This window comes from Perognathus longimembris, chromosome 10 (genome assembly GCF_023159225.1).
Source record: "Perognathus longimembris pacificus isolate PPM17 chromosome 10, ASM2315922v1, whole genome shotgun sequence".
Lineage (NCBI taxonomy): Eukaryota > Metazoa > Chordata > Mammalia > Rodentia > Heteromyidae > Perognathus > Perognathus longimembris.
In genome coordinates this window covers 1,238,321-1,262,480 of record NC_063170.1, presented here as the reverse complement: position 1 = coordinate 1,262,480, position 24,160 = coordinate 1,238,321, and the positions used below count along the sequence as shown (strand labels likewise).

The 24,160-nt window shown below is 66.9% G+C and overlaps 1 protein-coding gene across 1 annotated transcript in view; it reads left to right on the top strand.

The window, feature by feature from the left end:
- Positions 1–24,160, top strand: part of Zfpm1 (zinc finger protein, FOG family member 1) — a 51,362-nt gene that overhangs the window by 21,062 nt on the left and 6,140 nt on the right. Inside the window, exons 3-4 of the mRNA XM_048354958.1 lie at positions 480–617; positions 16,910–17,043. Of these exons, the coding sequence (XP_048210915.1) occupies positions 480–617; positions 16,910–17,043 (272 nt within the window). The remainder of the gene's footprint in view (positions 1–479; positions 618–16,909; positions 17,044–24,160) is intronic.

Sequence of the window (24,160 nt, the reverse complement as noted above, 5' to 3'; positions counted from 1 at the left end):
GAGCTCAGATGCCAGCCACTTTGATTTATAGCCAAAAATAATAGGACTTTTATACCGTGTGATTGATTTATTTGATGTTAATCACGGCCTTATCTGGGGTATTAATAACCTGCCGGCGTGTGACGTCACCGGGGGCTCTACGGGAGCGCATCGATCGGGGGCCGTGGTGGTTATCAGCGCTGCTCGGAAGGCAAATATGCCCTTTGGGCTGGAATTGGGTGCGGGGCCTGCCCGGCAGAGGGGCCCCGCCGCCATGGAGCCCGCGAGCCGGAGCCGGGCAGGCCACGGGTGGGGCACCTGGCTAGGGACGGTCACCACACGACGGTTTCCCGGGGCCGAGGGGCTCGAGGGGGACGCCGGGGTGTCCTCCTACGCCTCTGGTCAGAGCCAGCCCGAAGGGCGGTGACCCGGGGCCCTGCTCACCCCGGCCTCAGCTTCCCCCCAATCAGCAGTGTGTGATGGTCTTTTCCTCTCTGCAGAGGTGAGTCCATCCCCAGGGGCGGCACCCCCCACGCCCCCAGGAAGTTCTGAGGAGATGGAGGAACAGGAGCCAGACTCGAGACCCCAGGAGGAGGAGGAAGAGGAGGCGGCCGCAGCCAGTCCCTGGAGGGGACCAGGTAACCGGGCGGGCGGGCGGTGCAGACTTCTGGGCCGCCCTGCCTTCTGGTCCTTGGAGGCTGGCCGGCCCAGGCCCGTTGAGTGGCCAGCGACGGTCACTAGGGTGCCTGTGCCCGGGGCGGGGTCCAGGCAGAATCGCTGGAGGATTCCCGGGCGGCCGGGCCTCGTCTGGCTCGAGGTGGAGAGCCTGGTGCTGGCCACGTGCCCAGAGGGGCCTGGAGGGCGTGTCCGGAGCCGCCCGTCCCGAGCCCCTCCGGCAGCAGGGCAGTGCCCATGGCTCGGTGCCAGGCCCGTCCACAGGAGGACTCGGGTCAGACACTGGCCAGGCAGCACCGCTGGCCATGCGTGGGGGGCCGGGTGCTGGGGCTCTCGGGCCCGCCGCGCGGTGCCAGGCAGGGGTGGATGCACAGCAGAGCACGCGCGGAGTACCTGCCGCGTGGAGGCAAGCCCACCTCCCGGGGCCCCCGCGCGGGGAGCGGCGGGTGGGAAGCCCGGCCTTGCCGACGGGTGGGGGAAGGCTTTGCGGAGGAGCAGGGGCGCCCTGCCTTCCTCTGGGGAGCCCCGGGGACCAGCAGGTAATCGGATAGGTGGATGTCTCCAGAGCAAGTGGACCTGGGGTCTCTCACTTAACACGGCAGGTAACCGTCCGCACAGAGACCCCGTAACGTGGAACGCAAGGGCCACACAGCCCGTCCCACCGAGAAGGGTGTAAGATTGGGGGGTGCACCTGCGGCCTGCAGCACGGAGCACTCCGCAGCCTCCCTCCTTGCCTCTAGCCCCGACCAGGTGTGTCCCCGCTGTCACAGCCAGGCAGGCATGGCTGCGGGACAGGACGGGCTGTGTGTGCACACTGTGGGACAGGACGGGCTGTGTGTGCACACTTAACTGTGGGACAGGACGGGCTGTGTGTGCACACTTAACTGTGGGACAGCACAGGGCGGTGTGTGCACACTTACTGAGGGACAGCACAGGGCGGTGTGTGCACACTGAGTGGCTGAATCAGCTCTGTGCTTTTACTTTCCCAGCAGGATCTGGGAGTGGGTGGGCTGTGGTGGGCGTTGCTGAAGCCCAGGCCCCCGGGCCCTCAGCCGAGGTTCACAGGCTGGGTTTCGGCTGGGGGAAGTGTTAGTGAGAGCACCGTGCCTGCACCCTTAGCCAGGCACACAGCAGAGTGGACTCCGCAGCCCTAGGAGAGCAGCGCAATGTCAGCACCCGTGTGGACGAGGCCCCGGCCTGCCTCGCTGGAGCAGGGCTGAGAGTGGGTGCCAGCTGGGGTCCCATCTTGCAGGGGTGCGTCCAGGTCCTGGCAGAGGGGCCCCAGCCTGCAGGGGTGAGTCTGGGTCCTGGCAGAGGGGCCCCAGCCTGCAGGGGTGAGTCGGCGTTGGCAGAGGGGCCCCAGCCTGCAGGGGTGAGTCTGGGCGCTGGCAGAGGGGCCCCAGCCTGCAGGGGTGAGTCTGGGTGCTGGCAGAGGGGCCCCAGCCTGCAGGGGTGAGTCGGCGTTGGCAGAGGGGCCCCAGCCTGCAGGGGTGAGTCTGGGTGCTGGCAGAGGGGCCCCAGCCTGCAGGGGTGAGTCTGGGTGTTGGCAGAGGGGCCCCAGCCTGCAGGGGTGAGTCAGCGTTGGCAGAGGGGCCCCAGCCTGCAGGGGTGAGTCTGGGTCCTGGCAGAGGGGCCCCAGCCTGCAGGGGTGAGTCGGCGTTGGCAGAGGGGCCCCAGCCTGCAGGGGTGAGTCTGGGTGTTGGCAGAGGGGCCCCAGCCTGCAGGGGTGAGTCTGGGCGCCGGCTGGGGCTCTTACAGATCAACGCGGGCCATCACCCTTGCCACCTGCGTGCACGGAGCCAGCCTCATCTCGGGCAGCGAAGCCCTCTGGTGTCGGAGCCGGACCTCCCACCCCAGCCCGGGAGGAGCCGGGCCCTGCAGGGCGGTGGCCGTGGTCTGGGGCTGCGGCGCCCCACCGCTTCCTGTGCTATTTGCATCCTGGGGTGAGGAGGGGCCCTATCGGTACCCACAGATAGGAAGGTCTGTGCAGCGGGCAGCGATGGGCCGATACGTGGCCACTGGCCAACCGCCGCGGTGGCCACCGCCTATCAGGCCCCGCGCAGCCCGCCCTTATCGCCCGGCGGGAAGCGGAGGCCGGCGGCTCTTATCTCCTGAGCGGCCCGAGCGGGCGATGGGGCGTCAGACCCCCCTGGGGTTGGTGGCCAAAAGGCAGTGGCCAGTCTGGTGAGCGGCCAGCCTGGTAGCCAGGGACACAGCGGGGTTGAGCTACTTTCCATCCTCCAGAGCCAGCCCATCCCAGCCCTGTACCCCATCCTCACACCACATCCCAGCCCTGTACCCCATCCTCACACCACATCCCCAGCCCTGTACCCCATCCTCACACCCATCCCAGCCCTGTACCCCATCCTCACACCCATCCCCAGCCCTGTACCCCATCCTCATACCGATCCCCAGCCCTGTACCCATCCTCACAAACATCCCAGCCCTGTACCCCATCCTCACACACATCCCAGCCCTGTACCCCATCTTTCACCCCCCAGCCCCAGCCCTGAACCCCATCCTCACACCCATCCCCAGCCCTGTACCCCATCCTCACACCCATCCCAATTCCTGAACCCATCCTGACCCCCATCACAGCCCTGAACCCCATCCTGACCCCACATCCCCAGCCCTGAACCCCATCCTCACCCATAATCCCAAACCTGAATCCCATACTCACATCCCATCCCAGCCCTGTACCCATCCTCACACACATCTCCAGCCCTGTACCCCATCTTCACACCTCAGTCCCAGCCCTGAACCCCATCCTCATAACGATCCCCAGCCCTGTACCCCACCCTGTACCCATCCTCACACCCATCCTAGCCCTGTACCCCATCCTCACACACATCTCCAGCCTGTACCCCATCTTCACCCCCAGCCGCAGCCCTGAACCCCATCCTGACTCCTCATCCCCAGCCCTGAACCCCATCCTGACCCCACATCCCCAGCCCTGAACCCCTTCCTCACCCATAATCCCAAGCCCTGAATCCCTTACTCACATCCCATCCCCAGCCCTGTACCCCATCCTCACACCCATCCCCAGCCCTGAACCCATCCTAACACCCATCCCCAGTCCTGACCCCTCAACCCCAGCCCTGAACCCCATCCTCACACCCATCCCCAGCCCTGAACCCCATCCTCACACCCATCCCAATTCCTGAACCCCATCCTCCCCCCCATCACGAGCCCTGAACCCCATCCTCACACCCATCCCCATCGCCATCCCTGCACCCCATCTTCACCCACCAGCCCCATCCCCCACCCCCCAGCCCCAGCCCTGAACCCCATCTTCACCCCCATCTTCACCCCCCAGCCCCAGCTCCACTCCTGCTGATCTCTCTGAGCCTCTGCCCTCCACTGCTCCCATCAGTTCTTTTTTTTTTTTTTGCCAGTCCTGGGCCTTGAACTCAGGGCCTGAGCACTGTCCCTGGCTTCTTGCTCAAGGCTAGCACTCGGCCACTTGAGCCACAGCGTTTTCTGTATATGTGGTGCTGGGGAATCGAACCCAGGGCTTCATGTATACGAGGCAAGCACTCTTGACACTAGGCCCTATCCCCAGCCCCTCCATCAGTTCTGTGATCTCTGGTCTGAAGTTCCTCCCCCGCCCACCCCACTGCCCCCTCCCCCCGCCCACCCACTGCCCCTTCTCAGCTCAACAGTGGGTGCAGAAAGGCGGCCCTATGTGTGGAGGTTCAAGCCCAGGGCGGGTGGCCATGAGTCCACCAGGAAGCCCCTTGCAGCAGGTAGAGGAAGCCCCTCAGCCCCGGCCTGCTAGGACCCTCGGGAGCCTTGGACCCGTGCTGTATTGCGAGGAAGGCCTGGCCGCGCGAGGCCCTGTGAGCAGCAGTCCTGGGGTGCAGTCCTGGGGCGTACGAGTGGCTGTGGCTCTGACTCCACATCATCTCCGTGCGCCCACAGCTCTAGAAGATGGAGAGATGCTCAGTGGGGTTCGCTCTCATGGTGAAGAGCCTTATGCTTTGGGGGTTTGTTTGTTTGTTGGCCAGTCCTGGGCCTTGGACTCAGGGCCTGAGCACTGTCCCTGCTTCTTCTTGCTCAAGGCTAGCACTCTGCCACTTGAGCCACAGCGCCACTTCTGGCCGTTTTCCATATATGTGGTGCTGGGGAATCGAACCCAGGGCCTCATGTACACGAGGCAAGCACTCTGCCACTAGGCCGTATTCCCAGCCCCAAGAGCCTTATGCTTTGTCGGCTGCTGGGGCTCCACGCTCAAGTCCTGCTGTTTCCCACGCGAGCTACTGAGCTAGCCTCAGAGGCGGGAGCCCAGGCCCAAACCCAGCTCTGCTCGAGGACCCAAGGGCGGCGTCTGCGCCGTCCACAGCTGAACAGAGGACCCAGCCTCCTGCAGTCCAGCTGAGGAGGCCTGCCCTGGTGGCCCAGCTCAGGACAGGAGGGGCACAGAAGATCGGGGCGTAGGGCCTGGTGGCCCAGCTCAGGACAGGAGGGGCGCAGAAGATTGGGGCGTAGGGCCCTGGTGGCCCAGCTCAGACGAGGAGGGGTGCAGAAGATTGGGGCGTAGGGCCCTGGTGGCCCAGCTCAGGACAGGAGGGGTGCAGAAGATTGGGGCGTAGGACCCTGGTGGCCCAGCTCAGACGGGGAGGGGTGCAGAAGATTGGGGCATAGGGCCCTGGTGGCCCAGCTCAGGACAGGAGGGGCGCAGAAGATTGGGGCATAGGGCCCTGGTGGCCCAGCTCAGGACAGGAGGGGCGCAGAAGATTGGGGCGTAGGGCCCTGGTGGCCCAGCTCAGACGAGGAGGGGTGCAGAAGATTGGGGTGTAGGGCCCTGGTGGCCCAGCTCAGGACAGGAGGGGCGCAGAAGATCGGGGTGTAGGGCCCTGGTGGCCCAGCTCAGGACGGGAGGGGTGCAGAAGATCGGGGGTGTAGGGCCCTGGTGGCCCAGCTCAGGCGGGGAGGGGCGCAGAGGGTGGGGAGAAAGGGACAGAGAGGTGTCCATCTTGTGCACTGGGGGCGACTTGGGGCCTAGGACTGTCCTAGAGCCACTGTTGACCGAGCCCAGCAGCCCGCCCCAGACCTGGAGGCAGGGATAGGAGGCGGCTGTGTCCCCGGGCAGACACCGCCGGCTCACTGCCCAAAGGTCAAGGTCAGGTGTGAGAGAGGAAGGTCAGCACCACACTAGAGAACCCCACCCCAGCTCGGCCAAGGCTCAGGACACGCTGGAGCGGGTTGTGTTGGTCAGGCAAGCAGCTGGCATGGGCAAAGGGCCCGGAGCTTCGGGGGGCCCGGGGTGGGCATGGGGAGTCAGGCCAGGGCCTCAGGGTTTGGGCTCAGGGCTTAGAACCGTGAGAAAAGGCCTCCATGTCTTCGTGTGGGGGTTCTGTGGCTGTTGGTGCCTGTGCCAGCCAGGCCAGCCCTCTGCCGCCCAGCAACACCGCAGCCCGAATCCTCGGCTGTCGAGGGAGGGCTGGCAGGGAGGGGGGTGGACCGGCCGTCTTCAGAGAGCGGTCCAGGGCCTCCGGAGGCCGTCCACTCTTCCCTGCCGGAAGCCCCGCGCTTGTCCCTCCACCGAGGGTTAGCGAGGGCAGCGGGGTGGCCGTCGGGCCGCGCCGCCCCCCTCATCTCAGGCCCGATGGACGGCCGGGCAGATGGCCGCCGGCCGCGGTCCCCGCACTCCCGTCCCCGCCGGCCGGCCTGTGGTGGGAGAATCATCCCAGCTATTCGGCGTTATCACCGCGGGGCTGGCGCAGCGGCGATAGGCTATTTGTCTTAGATTATCAGGCAGGGGAGGGGCGCAGGTTGGACGGCGGGGGTCAGCCTGGGGTCAGCTCGGAGAGCGGCCCGGCAGCTGGCTCGGGAGCCCCCCTCCCGTGATGTCCCCCAGCTCCAAGCCCCTCGGTGAGGCCCCTCAGAACCTGGGGGCCTAACCCCGCTGCCCCCCTCCCCGCCACACGGGAAGGGACAGAAGGCCCACCTGGCCCGCTCCTCTCCGTCCTCCCCCGGTGTCACTGGGTCCCACGGGAGCGGGAAAGGCGGGCGCTCTGCCCGGAGTGTGAGGTGGGTCTCCGGCCCGGGGGAGGGGAGGGGGAGGGCGGCCAGCTCCCAGAGCCCCCACTTCGTGAGAGGCCGAGGGCCGCAGACAGAGTCCACGTGACCAGGCCCGTCAGAGCTGGGCCAGCGCCAGGGCGAGGACCCGGGTGGTGGGGGGCGAGGTGAGCGAGGACAGTGGGTGGGGCAGGGCACAGCAGAGGCCAAGGCCGAGCCTCGCTGCCGGGGCTGGCAGGGGCCAAGGTCAGAGGGGGCCTCAGAGCCAGGGGGCCCGGCCTGGGGGCCCGGGGGGCTGGGGGCCCGGGGGGCTGGGGCCCCGGGGGGCTGGGGGCCCGGAGGGATGGGGGCCCAAGGGGCTGGCGGCCCAGGGGGCTGGCGGCCGGGGGCGGTCTTGGAGATGGGGTTCAGGCACAGGCTTTGGTCAGGCAGCTGGCTGACAGGTAGGAGCTCTGTCTGTGCCGAGGGGCCACCATGCACCCCACAGGGCCCTGGCTTCAGGAAGGCCACCTCCCAGGCAGCACCGCCCTGGACCCTCCGCCTTTGCCTGCACCCAGGCCCCGGCCTGCAGAGACCGCGGGAGACGGGCAGCTCCCCAACCAACAGCACTGCAAGCCATCGGCACCCCCGCCACGCAGCGGACTCCCCTCCCCCCGGCCCACCCGGCCCTCCCTCCCCCCGGCCCACGCAATGGCCTCCCCTCCCCCAGCCCACGCAGTGGACTCCCCTCCCCCGGCCCACCCGGCCTCCCCTCCCCCCGGCCCACGCAATGGACTCCCCTCCCCCCCGCCCACCCGGCATCCCCTCCCCCCGCCCACGCAATGGACTCCCCTCCCCCCGCCCACCCGGCCTCCCCTCCCCCCGCCCACGCAATGGACTCCCCTCCCCCCGGCCCACGCAATGGACTCCCCTCCCCCCGGCCCACGCAATGGACTCCCCTCCCCCTGCCCACGCAGTGGACTTCCCTCCCCCAGCCCACGCAGTGGACTCCCCTCCCCCCGCCCACGCAATGGACTCCCCTCCCCCTGCCCACGCAGTGGACTCCCTCCCCCCGCCCACGCAGAGGTCTCCCCCCACAGCTCCCTCCCCTCCTCTCATCCTATGGAGCACCCCTCTCCTCTCACCCCCTTCACTTGCTAAACACGGTGCCCACCCTCCTGCAGATGCTGGGGGGCTGCAGGGCCCGACGCTGCCCCCTGGAGTGACCGCATGGTGTATGTGGTGCTCCCAAAGTGTGGGGGGGGCGGGGGGAGGAGAGGTGGCCCATGGCGGTGAGCCCGGGAAGTTTCTAGAAGTCCATGGGGCAGGTGGTCAGGGCAAGGGTGGCCCATGGCCGTGAGCCCAGGAAGTTTCTAGAAGCGTGTGCAGGGGTGGGGGGGAGGGTGGCCCATGGCGGTGAGCCCGGGAAGTTTCTAGAAGTGCGTGCAGGGGTGGGGGGGTGAGGGTGGCCCATGGCAGTGAGCCCGGGAAGTTTCTAGAAGCGTGTGCGGGGGGGGGGGAGGGTGGCCCATGCAGTGAACCCGGGAAGTTTCTAGAAGCGTGTGCAGGGGTGGGGGGGAGGGTGGCCCATGGCGGTGAGCCCAGGAAGTTTCTAGAAGCGCGTGCAGGGGTTGGTACGGAGGGTGGCCCATGGCGGTGAGCCCGGGAAGTTTCTAGAAGTCCAGGGGGTGGGCAGTGGGGGCGAGGGTGGCCATGGCTGTGAGCCCGGGAAGTTTCTAGAAGTGTGTGCAGGGGTGGGTAGGGAGGGTGGCCCATGGCAGTGAGGCCCGGGAAGTTTCTAGAAGCGTGTGCAGGGGTGGGGGGGAGGGTGGCCCATGGCGGTGAGCCCAGGAAGTTTCTAGAAGCGCGTGCAGGGGTGGGTAGGGAGGGTGGCCCATGCGGTGAGCCCGGGAAGTTTCTAGAAGCGTGTGCAGGGGTGGGTAGGGAGGGTGGCCCATGGCGGTGAGGTCGGGAAGTTTCTAGAAGCGTGTGCAGGGGTGGGGGGGTGAGGGTGGCCCATGGCGGTGAGCCCAGGAAGTTTCTAGAAGCGTGTGCAGGGGTCGGGAGGGAGGGTGGCCCATGGCGGTGAGCCCGGGAAGTTTCTAGAAGTGCGTGCAGGGGTGGGGGGGTGAGGGTGGCCCATGGCGGTGAGCCCGGGAAGTCCGGCCTGGCACGCAGGGCAGGGCCGGCGGGGGAGGTGGCCCCGCGGGCGTGCGGGGCGGGCGTGGGGTTCATCCCCGGCCCCGGGCGGCTGGTGAGCAGCGGTGGGGGGGGGGGGGGGCGACGCCCCGGAGCCCGGCAGGGCTGCCGTGAGGCCCGGAGCCCGTGGAGCCCGTGGAGCCGCAGCTGCAGACGGGGAGACTGAGGCAGGGAGCAGGCGGGCGCTGGCACGGGCCGCGGAGGGCGCTCAGGGGCGCCCCGTGAGTGGGGCGCGGGCGGCGGGGAGCGAGGCGGAGGGGCGCCCGCCGGCTGCCCGTGGCCGGCTGACCTCAGCCCCTTCCGGGTGCCGTATCTGCCACCGGGGCAGCCTATCTCGGCCACAAGCCCCAATCCAGCCTGCTTCCTGCCCCGCCCTCCCGCCGGCTTCCTGCCCCGCCCGTGGCCCCTCGGCCGGCCCCGGCGGCGGCGGGGAGGGCGCCTCCGCGGCCGGGTCCCCGGCGTCCCTCCTGGGCCCGGCCCCGCGGCCGGGGGCCCCACGGCCCCCCTCGGAGCCCGCCGTCGCCTCGCTGCGGCGGGCACAGACCTGTCTGGGGGATCCAGGGTGCCCGGCTGGCGCCCGGCGGGCACAGCCGCAGTTGGTGCCAGGACTGTCCCCATCCTGGCAGTGCCCTGTCGCCGGTCGGCCGCCCCGGCACGCCAGGCTCTGACTCCTCGTCTGTGGAGTGGGGACGGGGCAGGGCGGGCGCCTGGGGGCCGCAAGTCTCGGGCCGCTGCGGGGCCTGGGCGCCGGCTTCGGCGGTGGGCCCCGTCGGGCTGTTCCTCCCCTCTCCCGGTCCTTCTCCCCAGGAGGGAAACCCGGGCCCTGTGCTGGGCCTTGGGGGCATTGTCCCCGTCACCGACCGTGACATTTGTCTCAGGCCAGCCCAGCCCCAGGGACGGCACTCCAGATCCGTGAGTAAGCAGCGGCTCTGGCGTCCAAAGCACGGGGCCTGGGGACGGGAACCAGGATCCTGAAGCGCTTCCTGCCCCCACCAGCCTCCAAGGTGGGCACCAGAGCCGGGACCACGAAGGCGCCCTCCCCTCCGGCCCCTGGGTTCGGCGGGGTTCAGCTCCTGAGAGCTCCCGCCCTGAGACCACTGCGACCACTGCGGCTCCTTATTTATTTATTTATTACTCCTCTATCTCTGTGCATAACTTTTGATTTCCTCGCTGCGTTTTTCCATTACGGTGGCCATGGACGCTGCTGATAAGATCGGTCCCCAGAGATGGGACAAAGGGGCTGCTGTCGGCTGGAGGGCTGGTCATATCCTGCGTGAAAGGGCCGAATGGGGCCTGAGATGAGCCAGATGCTATCGCCGGGCTTATTGTGTCTCGAGGGGGGGCCCTGCCCATTGGCCCGCCCCCAGCTGGGCCCTTCAGGTCCCCAGAGGTACTGCAGGGCCTCCGGCTCATCCCTCAGACCCCGGAGTGTCAGGGCCCCGCTGGCCAGCGTGAGGGGGTGCAGTGGGACCTGCTGACCCCACGCGGCCCGGCTGCCTGAGCGGGAATCCACCGGGGGCCTCTGGGAAGGGATTCCCCAAAACTCACCAGTGCGCCTTGGGCGGCGAGGACCAGGGGGCTTTCTCCTTTCTCTTAAAAAACAACATCCACAGAAATGATCCCAAAACAAGAAACGCATTGCGCAGGGACCTGTGAGGCCTCTCCACCCCCGCGGGCCGCCCAGTGGGGCTGCCGTTCTGCCCACCCCTCCCTCTGTGGTTCTGCCAAAATCCTCTCTAGCCCGCCCCAGGCTCGGGGGCCGCGGGCCCCGTCCCTCTGGCAGGAGGGCAGCCCACCGAGGCTCCACCAAGCAGCTGGCAGCCCTCTCTCCAGAGCCGGGGGGAGCCACGGGGCTCTGGCCTGCCCAGCCCTCCCCCCCCCCATTTCCTCTGGGGGTTTCCTCTGGCATCACTGTGCCACCGGGTCCTCTAGGACCCATGGCTCCTCCTCTGTGACTTAGCTGACCCCGGACGCAGACGTCCACTCGCCACGACCCGCCCGTGGCTCTTCCGAGCTGGGATGCGGAGCGAGCCCACCTTCCTCACCGACGCCTCAGGCGGAGCCCGGCGCCCAGCCAGAGGCCCTGCTGGGCCTCAGCCTCCCCACGTGGCCAAGCCTTCGTGTGGTGGCCCAGGGGGGCCGTGTTCAAAGGGCAGAGAGGAGCTCTCTGCCCTGCACGGCCACAGTGCCCCTAGCACTGCAGGGCGACTGGCTGGCCTGCCTGGGGCCTGCTGCTGCCCCCTAGGGGTGGACGCCGCGCTGGCCCTCGCTGACCCTGCACGGAGGGCAGCTGGTGGCCCCGGAGGCAAGTGAGCAAAGACAGAGCTGCCCTGGCCAGTGCCCGGGCGCTGAGCTGCAGTCAGACAGATGGATGGGCCTCCGGAAACGCGGGGAAGGGCCGGGCGCCCGGGCTGGAGGAGCAGCCCACCCGTGGGGGAAGGTCTGTGCGGGCAGCCAGCCCAGCCGCGGGGCAGGGTCCTCTACCCCGGCCCCAGGCCTCTGCCCCCGCCACAGGGGGCGGCCCTCGGAGAAGCTGGCCTTCGGGGTCTGCAGGTCTCCAGTTCCTTTGGGAAGACACCATCGAGGGACAGCAAAGGATCGCTTGCTGGGGACTCAGGCCCACCACCCACCCCGTGGCCCCTCTTGTTGGTGCAGCTGTTTGGCTATGCCCGTGAGAGAGTGTTGGTACCCACGACCACATTGCACCCCAACAGGAGTGAGGCAGACGGGCCTCCCGCCATGGCCTGCTCTGAGACGGGGCTGCGAGCCTCCAAAGGGGCCGGCCTGTGGCCCGGCGCAGCCCCCAGCCCTGCCTGGGCCCTGTCCCCGTCCCTCGGGTGCCCCTTCTGTTGGAGCTAGGCCTGCCCAGTGAGGCCCCCACGGTCCCGGTCAGGAGCTGGGACCCCCCCCCCCCCCCGCTGCGTGGCTCGCCTTTCCCAGGCCGACCTAGCTCTGCCATTAGCTGGGGCCAGGGTTCAGCCGATAAAGACGCTGTTGCCTCATGTCAAAAAATCAATACTGGCTAGCGGTGCCCCGGCGGGGGAGGAGCTGGCGGACGGACTGCCCGGTGAGCACAGGTGCCTCCAGGCCCGAGTCCAGCTCAAGGCACCCCAAGGCTGGCGGTGACCCCCCAGGGCCACCCCCGGCCGGCGGCCGGAGCCCGTCGGGCAGGGCCTGGCAGGCGGAGGACTCGGCCTATTCCGTGGAGGTGGACTTCCTCCGTACCCACCCCCTGCAGCGGCTCCCCCGAGTGCCAAGCCGGGCAGGCCGCCGGGGGGGAGGCCTCCAGGCGACCTCTGACCACACGGGAAGTAGAAATCTTCACACAGGGAGGCGCAGGCCTCTGCACCGACTAGGCCAGCCCTGAGGGCTGTCGGAGAGCTGGTGGCCAGCAGAAACTGCAGCCGGCTGGCCCGTGAGGCTGCCCAGGGTGGTGGGCAGCGGGTGGAGGGGTGGAGACCGAGAGCCCTCCCCCTCCCCCCAGGCCGGGCCCGGTTCCTCCTCACATCGCCGGCACCAGCTCCAAAGAGCCTGGATGGGCTCGGGCCCACGGCTGGCCCGGTGTGGGCCGGGCTCCGAGGAGGCACTGTCCAAGGAGCAGCCGCAGCCCAGAACCCGGGCTCTCCGTCCCCTTGTGCCTGCTCTGTGCCCAACCACAGAGTTTTCTAGAACTCCTTCAGTCCTGGCCTTCCTCCCCGCCCCCTTCCTTCCTTTTCTTTCCTTTTCTGACTTTTATCAAAGGCAAACAACAGGATCCCTGAGATAGGGCCGTTCCCCACCTGGCCTGTGGGAGCCGCAGGGCAGGCAGGGTAGGGCTGGGCGGGAGTGATGGGCCGATTAGATTAGCGGGTGCCGGTGGTGACAGGTGGGCACCCGCATGCCAGCCACAGAGCCCACTGTTCAGGAAGGGGTTTGTGGTGCTGAACTCGGTGCCTCAGAGCCCTAGCCATTGGGGGCGGTGACTGGCAGGCGAGGGAGGGTCCCGCTCTCCGACACCCCTGTACCCCGGTCTCCCTGAGACGGAGCCGCCAGCCAGTCCCCGGGCCCGGTGGAGAGGCTGCAGTGGACGAGCCCCCTGACTTGGGTGCCGGGCAGGCCGGCGGAGCCTGCGTTCCCCGTCGGAAGGAAGCTCACTGTGGCCCAGGCACCTTGCTCGGGCTCTCGGCCTCCTCTACACCCAGGCAGGGTTAGAGCAAGGCTTCGAGGCGGAGCTGGGGGCCGCCGCCCCCCACTCTGAAGCCCAGAAAGGGCACCACCTGGCACAGCTTTGGCACCACAAATGCAGCCAGCGGAGAGTGCCGGCACTGCCCGCTTTCACCTCACAGGCCCATCGGGGAAGTCACACTGGTGCCCCCTTCCGCGGCTGGGTAAACTGAGGCTCCACGTGCACACTGACATTAGACAGAGGCAGGACCCGGCCTAGGCCTGTCGTTTCCAGACCTCAGTTTTGTGGCCCCAGCACCCCTGTTCCGGGCAGAACCACCACCATCTCCCATCTCTGGTACGTAGAGCCCAGACTGGCAGTGCCCAGCCCTGCCTGTCCCTAGGGGATATCACCCGGGCTACAGGACCTGGCGGCACCCAGGCCACTGAAATCCTTCGATTCCTCAACAGAGCGTGGGGAGCAAAGCGAAACCCCAGCACGGCTGTCCTTGAAAGCGTGTCTACCTGGGGCAGTCCTGTCCCCGAGCTGGGCCTGTAGGTGCGGACGACCCGGCTCCCGTGGGCTCTCCGCCCCAGGAGCATGGGCCACGGGGCACGCCCCCGCACCTCCCGGCCAGCGTGCCGAGGGCCTGGGAGGCTGCGCCCCCCGTCCCCTGCCCGCCCAGCCCTGAGCCCCGTGCGGCCCCGGCCACCACCAGCAGCCTCGTCTAGCCTCGGGTCCCCCCCAGCGTGCGTCCTGCTGGCTAAGGGGCTCCTCTGGGTGCTAGCTCCGCCTTACGCGCCGGCTTGCCCCGTTTGGGCTCCGGGTTAGAGCCGGAGTGGGAGCTGGAAGTCGTTCATCTGCGCCGTAGAGGGTACACGTCATGTGGATACTTGCACAAGGCACTGGGGTACACTGGGCACAAACCACTGTGCTCCCCCTCCTGGTCCAAGCTTGGCCTGGCCCTAAATCCACCCTTAGGAGGTGTCTTCTGAGAGGGCCGTCCTGGACCCAGAGGGCAGGTTGTCATGGTAACCATGGTGTCGGCCCCGCCTCTCAGGCCTCTGCCAGCCCCTGTGTGCGCCACCACCCCGCAACATTATGTTTATCAGGGGCCAGACCCCCCCTCTGGCAATGTGTGCTACCCAGAGGATGGGCGGCCCCTTGGGAAATGCCAGCCGCGCTCTTATCTGGGAGCCGGGTGCACAGCCTGAGCTCTGGTTAGGGTGGGGGCCCTTTGCCTGTGGGTAGGCGGGGTGCCGGCTCTGCCTGCCTCCCCACCAGGGCTGAGGCGACTGGAGCTCAGAGCTGCCCGGGGGGGGGGGGGGGGAACCTCACACTCCACGATGTGGACTGCCCCTGCCCTGCCCTGCCCTCGGGTGGCCCACACCGAGCCAGGCCCCAGAGAGGCTCGCCCAGTCCGTTCCATCTCGTCCAGGGTGCAGGTGCACCTCGGCGGCTGCGCACACCGGGGCTCCGACCTCCCTGTCCTGGCAGAGGAACAAGTACTGGGCCTGCGCAGCACAGGGCTGTCCGTACCCCCTCTGGGAAGGGCGGGGCAGGTGTGAGCAGACACCCCAAAGTAGTCTCACCCATACTTGCCCTGAGGGCTGCTGTGTGAGAGACGGGGTGCAGGTACCCCGGGACAGGAGAGCCCGGACCGTCCTCCACCCAGTGCCGGCGGCTGGAGCCAGGATCTGCGTGGCTTAGATCCTGCGGCCACCCTGGGTTCTGTCTCCTCCTCCGTGTGGGGACGAGCCTCCTGGTGCCCTCGGTGCCTCCAGGTAGGGCCATGCCACACTGCGATTCCCCCCGCCCCCCCTGAGAGCCAGCCACGCGCCACGCTCTGTGGGGCAAGGTAGGAGGGCGGCCAGCAGAACTGTGGGACGGCCATGTCCCGGGTGGGCAGCGGGGGACGGCCCGCGGCTGCAGAACCTACTTTCTTACCTCCTAGCCCTGGCTCTTGCCCCACCAGGGCTGATAAAGGGGTGCAGGGCCTTCTCGGCCTCTAGTCCTGGTCCACTGCCATCTTATCTGCCCTGGGGAAGACAAAGGCCCAGTTGAAATGTCTCCACGGGGCCTCCTGGCGTATTTACACGTTATCTCTGCCATTAGGCGGGCGGTTATCTGATCATCGCGCCCATTAAGGCCACAGCCTGCTCGATGGGGCTCCAGGAAATGGGGCCGACACCACGCTCCAGCCAGAGGACCGGGCCGGGCCACGTGAGGCCTCTCGGGCCGGCAGCCCTGGCGGTGAGGCGTGGGGCGGCGGGGCTCTGCGGGGCGGAGGGGGCGTGGCCTGCGAGGCACCGCCCCCGAGGGAGGGGCCACCACGGCCCCGTGGCCCAGTGAGGAGGCTGCGGCTCGGGACAGGCAGATGACAGCCACGCCTGTGAAGTCCGGTGGCTCACCACGGATGAGCGCGGGCCGGGGCCACCGACAGCAAACATGTCCTGCCTGGGACGGGCAGAGGTCCCCGGAGCCCGCACGCTCCCGCCCGCCTCCGGCCCGCCAGCTCTGGGCCGCATCCCCCTAGCCTTCTCTGTTTCCTTTTCTCGTGGACCCTGGGAATCCATGATGGTCTCATCTTGAGATCCTCATTTATCCCCATCTGCAGAGACCTTGACTTACACAGGTCCAGGGTCATGGGGTGCGGGTGGATCACACGGGTCAGGGTCATGGGGTGCAGGTGAATCACACAAGGTCAAGGTCATGGGGTGCAGGTGGATCACAAGGGTCAAGGTCATGGGGTACGAGTGGATCACACAAGGTCAAGGTCATGGGGTGCGGGTGGATCACACGGGTCAGGGTCATGGGGTGCGGGTGGATCACAAGGGTCACGGTCATGGGGTGCGGGTGGATCACACGGGTCAGGGTCATGGGGTGCAGGTGGATCACAAGGGTCAGGGTCATGGGGTGTGGGTGGATCACAAGGGTCACGGTCATGGGGTGCGGGTGGATCACACAGGTCAGGGTCATGGGGTGCGGGTGGATCACACAAGGTCACGGCCATGGGGTGCGGGTGGATCACACGGGTCAGGGTCATGGGGTGTGGGTGGATCACAAGGGTCAAGGTCATGGGGTGCAGGTGGATCACATGATCATGGCCATGGGGTGCAGGTGAATCACACAAGGTCAAGGTCATGGGTTGCGGGGTGGATCACACGGGTCAGGGTCATGGGGTGCGGGTGGATCACACGGGTCAGGGTCATGGGGTGCAGGTGGATCACACGGGTCAGGGTCATGGGGTGCGGGTGGATCACAAGGGTCACGGTCATGGGGTGTGGGTGGATCACAAGGGTCAAGGTCATGGGGTGCGGGTGGATCACATGATCATGGCCATGGGGTGCAGGTGAATCACACAAGGTCAAGGTCATGGGTTGCGGGGTGGATCACATGGGTCAGGGTCATGGGGTGTGGGTGGATCACAAGGGTCACGGTCATGGGGTGCGGGTGGATCACAAGGGTCAAGGTCATGGGGTGCGAGTGGATCACACGGGTCAGGGTCATGGGGTGCGGGTGGATCACACGGGTCAGGGTCATGGGGTGCGGGTGGATCACACGGGTCAGGGTCATGGGGTGCGGGTGGATCACACGGGTCAGGGTCATGGGGTGCGGGTGGATCACACGGGTCAGGGTCATGGGGTGTGGGTGGCTGTCACATGGCAATCACACAGTGCCCTGTAGACAGACCAGGAGGCCCGGTTCTTCCCGCCTGTCGAAGGCACGGTGAAGCTGACCAAGGGCGCAGGCTGCCGCCTGCGGGCACCAACCCCTCCCGTGGTCTCCCCAGTCCCCGGGACCCGGGACCCCTCCCGCCACTAACTCAGCCCGCCCTCTCCTCCACCCCTTCCCTGGCTGCCCCTGTGGCTCGCGGTCTCCACGGCCTCACCCGGCCCTGTCTCTCCACAGAGGAGCTGGAGCTGGAGCTGCGGGACGGGCAGAGGGGCGTGCGGGCCCGGCTCGGCCTGGCCGAGGGCCTGTCCTGGGGCCCATTCCACGGGAGCATCCAGACCAGAGCCGCGTCCCCCGGGCGGACGGAGGAGGTAAGAGGCCCAGCCCCGACGGGCACCCCAGGGCTTGGCCCCCTGTGGCCCCCCAGCCCAGGAGCGGCGCCGCTCTGTGCGGGCAGTCGGGAGATGGAAGATAGGAGGCCGGGCGCAGGGCACAGGACCTTCCGGAGGCCTCGGAGGGCATCGCCGTGGCCTCCGGCGGGAGTGGGCAGAGGGGCGGGGGGGGCACAGCAGCGTGCCAGGCTGGCCCCTCGCCCTCCCTGGTGACGAGGGGAAGCCGGGCAGGGTGTTTGCACCCCGGCACTCTGGGCTGCGGAGGGGAGGGAGGGCCGGGCCTTTTCCGTGCTGGTGAGCCCTTCTGCACAGGGACCGATGCCGCGGGGACCCGGCCAGCGCGACTCCCCTGTGGGCCCCCCCCTTCCGCCTGGTGCCCGGCCTGGGCGGGGCCTTCCCGCGGCAGCCGCGCCCCGCTCGGGAAGGGCTCCACTGCGGGCGCCATGCTGGATTTGCTCCGGAGGCCCTGGCTGTTGATGGCATTTGGCTTCCTTCTGCCAGGTTCCTCTCCGTGTCGGAAAGGAGCCCCGGCGCACAGAGGGCAGCGAGCGGGAGCCGCCGCGGGGGGTGGGGAGCGCGTGATGGCAGAATTGGGGAGGCTTGGCCCCGACGAGCGCCGGGGCAGCACCCCTCTGCGCCCGCGGTGTTGGCCCAGCGGCACCCCGGTCCCCTGAACCCTCGTGTCCTGCCGTGCCCCAGCGTGGCTTGGCCCTGAGAGTGTGAAGCAGCCCCTTGGCCGGGCCCCGGCCGGGACGTTAGAAGGACAGCAGAGCCGTCCTGTGAGATGAAGCCAGGTGTCTGAGAGGCTCTGCAGGGAGGGAGCCCCGCACCACGGAGGCTTTTGTGGGGTTTGCTGGTTAGGAGGAGGAGTCCATGGGCGGCGGGAACTCTCTCGCTCCACTTTTTTTTTTTTTTTTGCCAGTCCTGGGCCTTGAACTCAGGGCCTGAGCACTGTCCCTGGCTTCTTTTTGCTCAAGGCTAGCACTCTGCCACTTGAGCCACAGCGCCCCTTCTGGCCATTTTCTATATATGTGGTGCTGGGGAATCGAACCCAGGGCTTCATGCACGCGAGGTGAGCACTCTACCACTCGGCCATAGCCCCATCCCAGACTCCCCCTTGCGACTTCTCAGCGTTCTGCGAAGGCAGGCGTGGTGGAGAGCCAGGGGGCCTTGCGCGGTCCTGTGCGTCTCTTCTCCATTCCACGGTGCCGCCGGCCCCGCTCACGACAGACGCTGCTGCACTCTCCGCGCGTGAGCGCCCTCTCATCCGCCTCCCCCGCCCTGCGTGCGGGGACCACTGTCCTCGTTTACCCACGACCCAACAGAGGCTCAGGCTGGACACTCGTGGCTCATGTCCAATCCTAGCTACTCAGGAGGCTGAGATGGGAGGATCGTGGCTCAAAAGCAGGAAAGTCCACGACTCCAGTTAACAACAAACAAAAGCGCGTGGGAGCAGAGCTGAGCCTCCAAAGGGTTAGAGTGCCAAAAAGCTGAGCAGAGTCGGAGAGAGTAACTGCCTTACCCAGTCTCGTCAGGATCAAAGAGCCAGGGGGAGATGGAGCCCGTGCGCCCCTCTCTACAGGGCTGAGGGCTGTCCCTGCTGGGACGCCCCCCACCCCAAGGGGCCTCCCCCTCCCCACTGGTCCTCCTGGGCCCGGGGCACAGGTCAGGTCAGCCGAGGGAGGTGGCACAGGGTGGAAGAACGGCCCAGCCCCGCATCGGGTGTGAGATGGGGCCAGGAAAGCGGAGTTGGAGGAGCCTTTGGGAGCCTTTGGAGGAGCGGCTTCCTGCCCTCCTCCCTTCTGTCTTACCAGAATTCAGTCCTTGATTAACCCTTATCTCCCCAGCAAGCCACTATCTCTGCCTTGGCGCCGAGCGTCCAGACACACGGTACAGATGATTGATTTCTGAGAGATAGGCATGCCTTTCCGATACTTCATTTATTGTCTAAATATTTTTGCTAACATTCAGCAGCCCTTATCGAGCTGGACTGATGGGCCCCCATCTCCCCCCCTTACTGCCTGAGGAAGACATGGCCTCCCGCTCGTGGTCCTGTCTACACCAGGCAGTTCCTCTTCTCCCTCGGAGAGCTGGGGGCGGTGTGAACTGGGCGACCCTTCCTAGTCTCCGTGGGACTGGGCGGGGGGAGTGGACGACCCTTCCTAGTCTCTGGGGGCAGGGGCGGACCCTCCCTGGTCTCACCCAGTCTTCCGGGGACTGCCCCGTGCTGTAGCTCACAGACTGGGCGTCCAGGATGAGCACACAGGAACTGGACACGGGGTGACGTGGCCCCCAAGTGTCAGCATTCTCGATGTGGTGCTGATTTGCTGAGCTTCCCCGACCCAGCCTGTCACTGCAGAACCAGGACTTGCAGAAAGCGCTCCTTAGAGGCCAGGCCCAGCCAGCTCCAAATTTAGACACAGACGAGACAATCAAAATGAGTGGATGGATGGAGGGGTGATGAATAGGTAGGCACGTGGGTACACTCACTGATGAGCGGACGCGTGAACAAGCGTGTAGGTGGACACACGGGCAGGTGGTAGGTAGCTGATGGACGCTAATAGGACTGTGGACGCACAGATTCCTAGGTGGGCATGAGCGGGCTACCCTCCAGTCTTGTCAGGTGGTGGGTGCCTGGTGAACGGATGAGTAGCTGAACAGGTAGTGATGAACAAACCAGCAGCTCCTTCCCCGGAGCCTGGCTCTGCGGCCCAGTGTCCTACACGGTCCGCTCGCTTTAGCCTCAAGCCCACTCCAAGGTCTGTGGGGCCAGGGAGGCCCGGCAGGAAAGGCCCCTGCTGTACACTGAACGGGGCCGCTGGAGCCCAACCTATGTGTGGCTTCTGGGTGGACGTGGAGGGGCCTTCTTGTCAGCCCAGAAAGGCCAGGACTCTCACCTGGGCCACGCCTTGGAGGCCCGTAGGCAAGCAGCTGTCCCCGGCCATGCTGGGAGACCCGAAGGCCGGCCAGGGGCCACGGCCATGGCAGACCTCAAGCACACAGCCAGGCTCCTCTGTGAGTTTCACGTGTGTCTCCTGGTCACAGATAAAAACTCAGAAGGGACAGAGGTCCCCAGGAAAGGCTCCTCCCGAGAACCCTGGGCAGCCTCTCTGCCCACGTTCCAACAGCTCCAGGGGCGGCCAGCCCAGCTCTGCCCGCGCTCCTGGACACCCTGTAGTTCCGGCGCGTGCCCCCCACGGCACCCCCACGGCACCCATCGCTGAACTTCTCGCAGCTCTTCCCATCCGCTCCGGCCCCTCCGCCTCTGCCCGCAGCAGCCCTCTGGTCCTGCTGGTTCCTACCGGCTGCAAGCCCCGCCGCACCGTGCTGAGCTCGGGGTCAGAGACGCTGGGCGGTGCGCCACGGCCGGGCACCTCATCGCGCCGACTGGAAAACAGGAGTTGCCTGAACGTGCCCATAAATTTTTCTAGGTCCATCCATTTCCCTGCAAGCGACATAATGTTCTAATAGGTAAGATTCCGTTGCCTATTTGTACCACATTTTATTCATCTACTCATCTGTTGAAGGTCCACTGGATTGTTTCCCTAACGCGGCTGTTGTGCACAGTGCAGAATCCATGTTTAGGGACGCGCACGTGTCTTTACTGCATCCTTGTGACGTGACTTGTGACGTTCTGGGTAGATACCCGAGAGGGGTACGGCTGGGTTGTAGGGAAGTTCTGCTTTTTGAGGAACCTCCAAACCACCTTCCAGAGTGGTTGTGCTAGTTTCCACTCCCCCCACCAGTGCCCTGGGGTTCCTGCACCCCACATCCCGGCCAGCATTTGTTATTGTTCAAATTCTTTTTTTTTTTTTTTTTTTTGCCAGTCCTGGGGCTTGGACTCAGGGCCTGAGCACTGTCCCTGTCTTCTTTTTTGCTCAAGGCTAGCACTCTACCACTTGAGCCACAGCGCCACTTCTGGCCATTTTCTATATATGTGGTGCTGGGGAATCGAACCCAGGGTTTCATGTATACAAGGCAAGCTCTCTTGCCACTAGGCCATATTCCCAGCCCTGTTCAATTTCTTTTTTTTTTTTTTTTTGGCCAGTCCTGGGCCTTGGACTCAGGGCCCGAGCACCGTCCCTGGCTTCTTCCCGCTCAAGGCTAGCACTCTGTCACCTGAGCCACAGCGCCGCTTCTGGCCGTTTTCTGTATATGTGGTGCTGGGGAATCGAACCTAGGGCCTCGGGTATACCGAGGCAGGCACTCTTGCCACTAGGCTATATCCCCAGCCCCCCCTGTTCAATTTCTTGATACTAGCCAGTCTAACTGGGCAAAGTGGAGTCTCGGTGTCATTTTCGTCTGCATTTCCTTTATGGCCAGGGATGCTGACCACGTCCTTGTATGTCAGCTTGCCATCCTTACTTCTTCTTATGAAAAGTCTCTCTTGAGCTCCTTTGCCCATGGGTCTATTGGCTTCGTTTGGGGAGTGTTCATTTGCTTAGCTCCTTGTGTGTTTCGGACATCAGGTCCTCGAGTGGGTGGTTGGTAAGGATTTTCTCCCAGTCAGCTGGCTGTCCTTCTAGCCTACTGTGTCCTTCGTTGTGCAAAAACTTTTTAGCTTGATGCAATCCCATTTGTTGATTCTTCCTCCAATCTGCTGAGCCCCCGGGACTCAGGAAGTTCCTGCCTACACCTGCAAGCCCTAATGTTTCTCCTACTCCCTGCCATCTGATGTTGAGATCTCTGATGCATTTTGACTTGGCATTTGTGCAAGGTGACAGACAGGGACCCAATTCGTCTTCTATATACAGATGTCCAGTTTTCCCAGCACCCTTTGTGGAGGAGGCTGCCTTTTGTCCAACGTGTATTTTCAGCCAACTCCCTTGTCAAATGTCAATTGACTGTAAGCGTGTTGGGTTATGCCAGGGTCATGTACATAGGCTCCAGGGACGTCTCTGGAGAGAGCCACCACCACCCGGACCAGAGCCCCGGGGGCACGAGGAGCTAGCTGCCCACAGGAGGGCCGCCTCCCCTTGAGGAGGCCCAGCGGGCGGGGAGCCGCCGCGGCACAGACCTCACGCGGTGCCCTGCTCGGGGTTTCTGGTGGTTACCCGACCACAGCCAGGACGCCGGCCTCCCTGTGGGGGGCAGGGCGTGCTCAGATCCGCCGTCTTCCCCCCAGGCTGGGTCGGGCTGGCCGGGAACCCGGGAGGGGCAGCAGCACGCGCAGGCATGCACGCGCGCGTGCGCACACACGGCCGGGGCTGGGCAGGGGTGACCCCAGCACCCGCAACACTGAGGGGGCCGAGTGCCCGGCCCGCTCAGAAACGGGGCAAGATGGGGACGGGGACGCGCCATGAGCACCTGCCTCCCCAGAGGCCACGTTCCTGAGGCTCTCGCTGCCAAAGCAGGTGCGAGGACGGGCGGGGACGGGGAGAGGACGGGACGGGCTGAGAGGACGGGACGGGCTGAGAGGACAGGACGGGCTGAGAGGACGGGCTGAGAGGACGGGCTGAGAGGACGGGATGGGCTGAGAGGACGGGCTGAGAGGACGGGACGGGCTGAGAGGACGGGACGGGCTGAGAGGATGGGTGGGGACCGGGGAGAGGACGGGACGGGCTGAGAGGACAGGCTGACGGGGGGCGCTTGGATGCCCGGCCCGGGCCCCTCGGCACCCAAGGGCTGAGGGGCCGGGGGGGTGGCTGGGGCCTGCCGGGCCGGCTCCCTCCTCGCCCTGCCCCCCTGGGGCTCCCCGCGTGGAGACCCCGGCGGCTGTGGCGCGGCGGCCCGCGCAGAGCTCCGCAGAAGGGCCGGTTGTGCAGCGTCAGCAGAGCCGCGCGCGTGTTTTTATCATGCCGAGAACATGCTGCTCCCCGGAGCGATAAGCGGCAGCCCGGCCGCGAGCCTGTCAGTCTCAGCTTGAGGGTTTAGAAATATTGGGACGAATAATTAGATTTCATATCGTTACCGCGGCACCATCAGAGGATCAGGCAGATTAATTTTCTCGCCCTCCTCCGCTCATTAATATTCATCAGAGGCGAGGAAGGCCGAGGCGGGGAGGGCGAGGTCCGCTGCCTCCCGGACGGCCCGGCGGACCCACGTCGCCTCCCTGACGCCCCAGTCCGCCCGCAGCCTGCCCGGCGGGGCTCCCCACTTCACCCCCGCCCCGCGGTCCCGAGAACGGGGCGGGCGGCGTCCAAAGCGGGGTCCCCTCGGGACACCAGGGGGCCCGAAGCGGCTCCTTCCGTGAGATTCGCACCCTGGGCCAGCAGGAGGGATCGCTGGCGAGGCCCGGGAGGGAGGCCCGGGAGGGAGGCCACTCCCTGCCCCGGAGCCAGAGTGGAAGCAAAGGCAGCGGGCAGGGCCGGGAGCTGGAGAGGGGACGAGGGGGGGCTCGGGCCAGCAGAGGCCAGGCCACCTCCCCGCCAGTCCTGGCGAAGGGGCGAAGGGGTCGCACGTGCCGAGAGGTTGAGGTCATGCTAGCCGGGGGGCGGGCTCTCCTCCAGGCCCTCTCCGCCCCCCCCCCCCCCCCCCCGCCCCAGCTCCACCCTCCCGCCCCAGGACCGGGCCCCGGGGCAGCGGCAGGTGGCACAGCTCCCTGGTCAGGCTGCGCGGCCTCGCCGGGCGCCGCGGGGGTGGCGTCTCGAGGCGGGCGCAGCCCACAGGGGCACCGAGGGCTCCCAGTGGAGGGGCCGGGCCAGACTGGACCCTGAGGCCCTCCACGGGCCGCCTCGTCCTCCCTTCAAGGAGCACCGAGGGGAGCGTGGTGACCTTGGGCTTGGGTTCAAGGTTGCAACACGCCCGTTGGCCTTTCGTGAGCGGTCCGAAGGACGGGAAAGAGCGCTGTGCCTTTCCCACAGCGCCCACTGGCTGGGCCGGACGTGGGGCGCGCAGGAGGGGTCGGAGCCCGGCGGCCGTGGCTGCCCGACGCCCAGGGCGACGCAGAGCCACCTCCGCCTGAGCCCCGTCCTCGCCGTGCAGCCGGGGCCCGGCCTCGGCTTCCTCCGCCGCTGGGCTGGGGGCCGGCGCGAGCGGCCCCGGGGGCCCGGCCCGGGGCTTGCTCCCTTCCAGACTCGGGGGGAGCGGCCTGCTCAGCGCTCAGCCTCCGGGCCCCCCAGCCCTGCGCTGCCGGCCTCCCGGGCTGCGGGGAGGC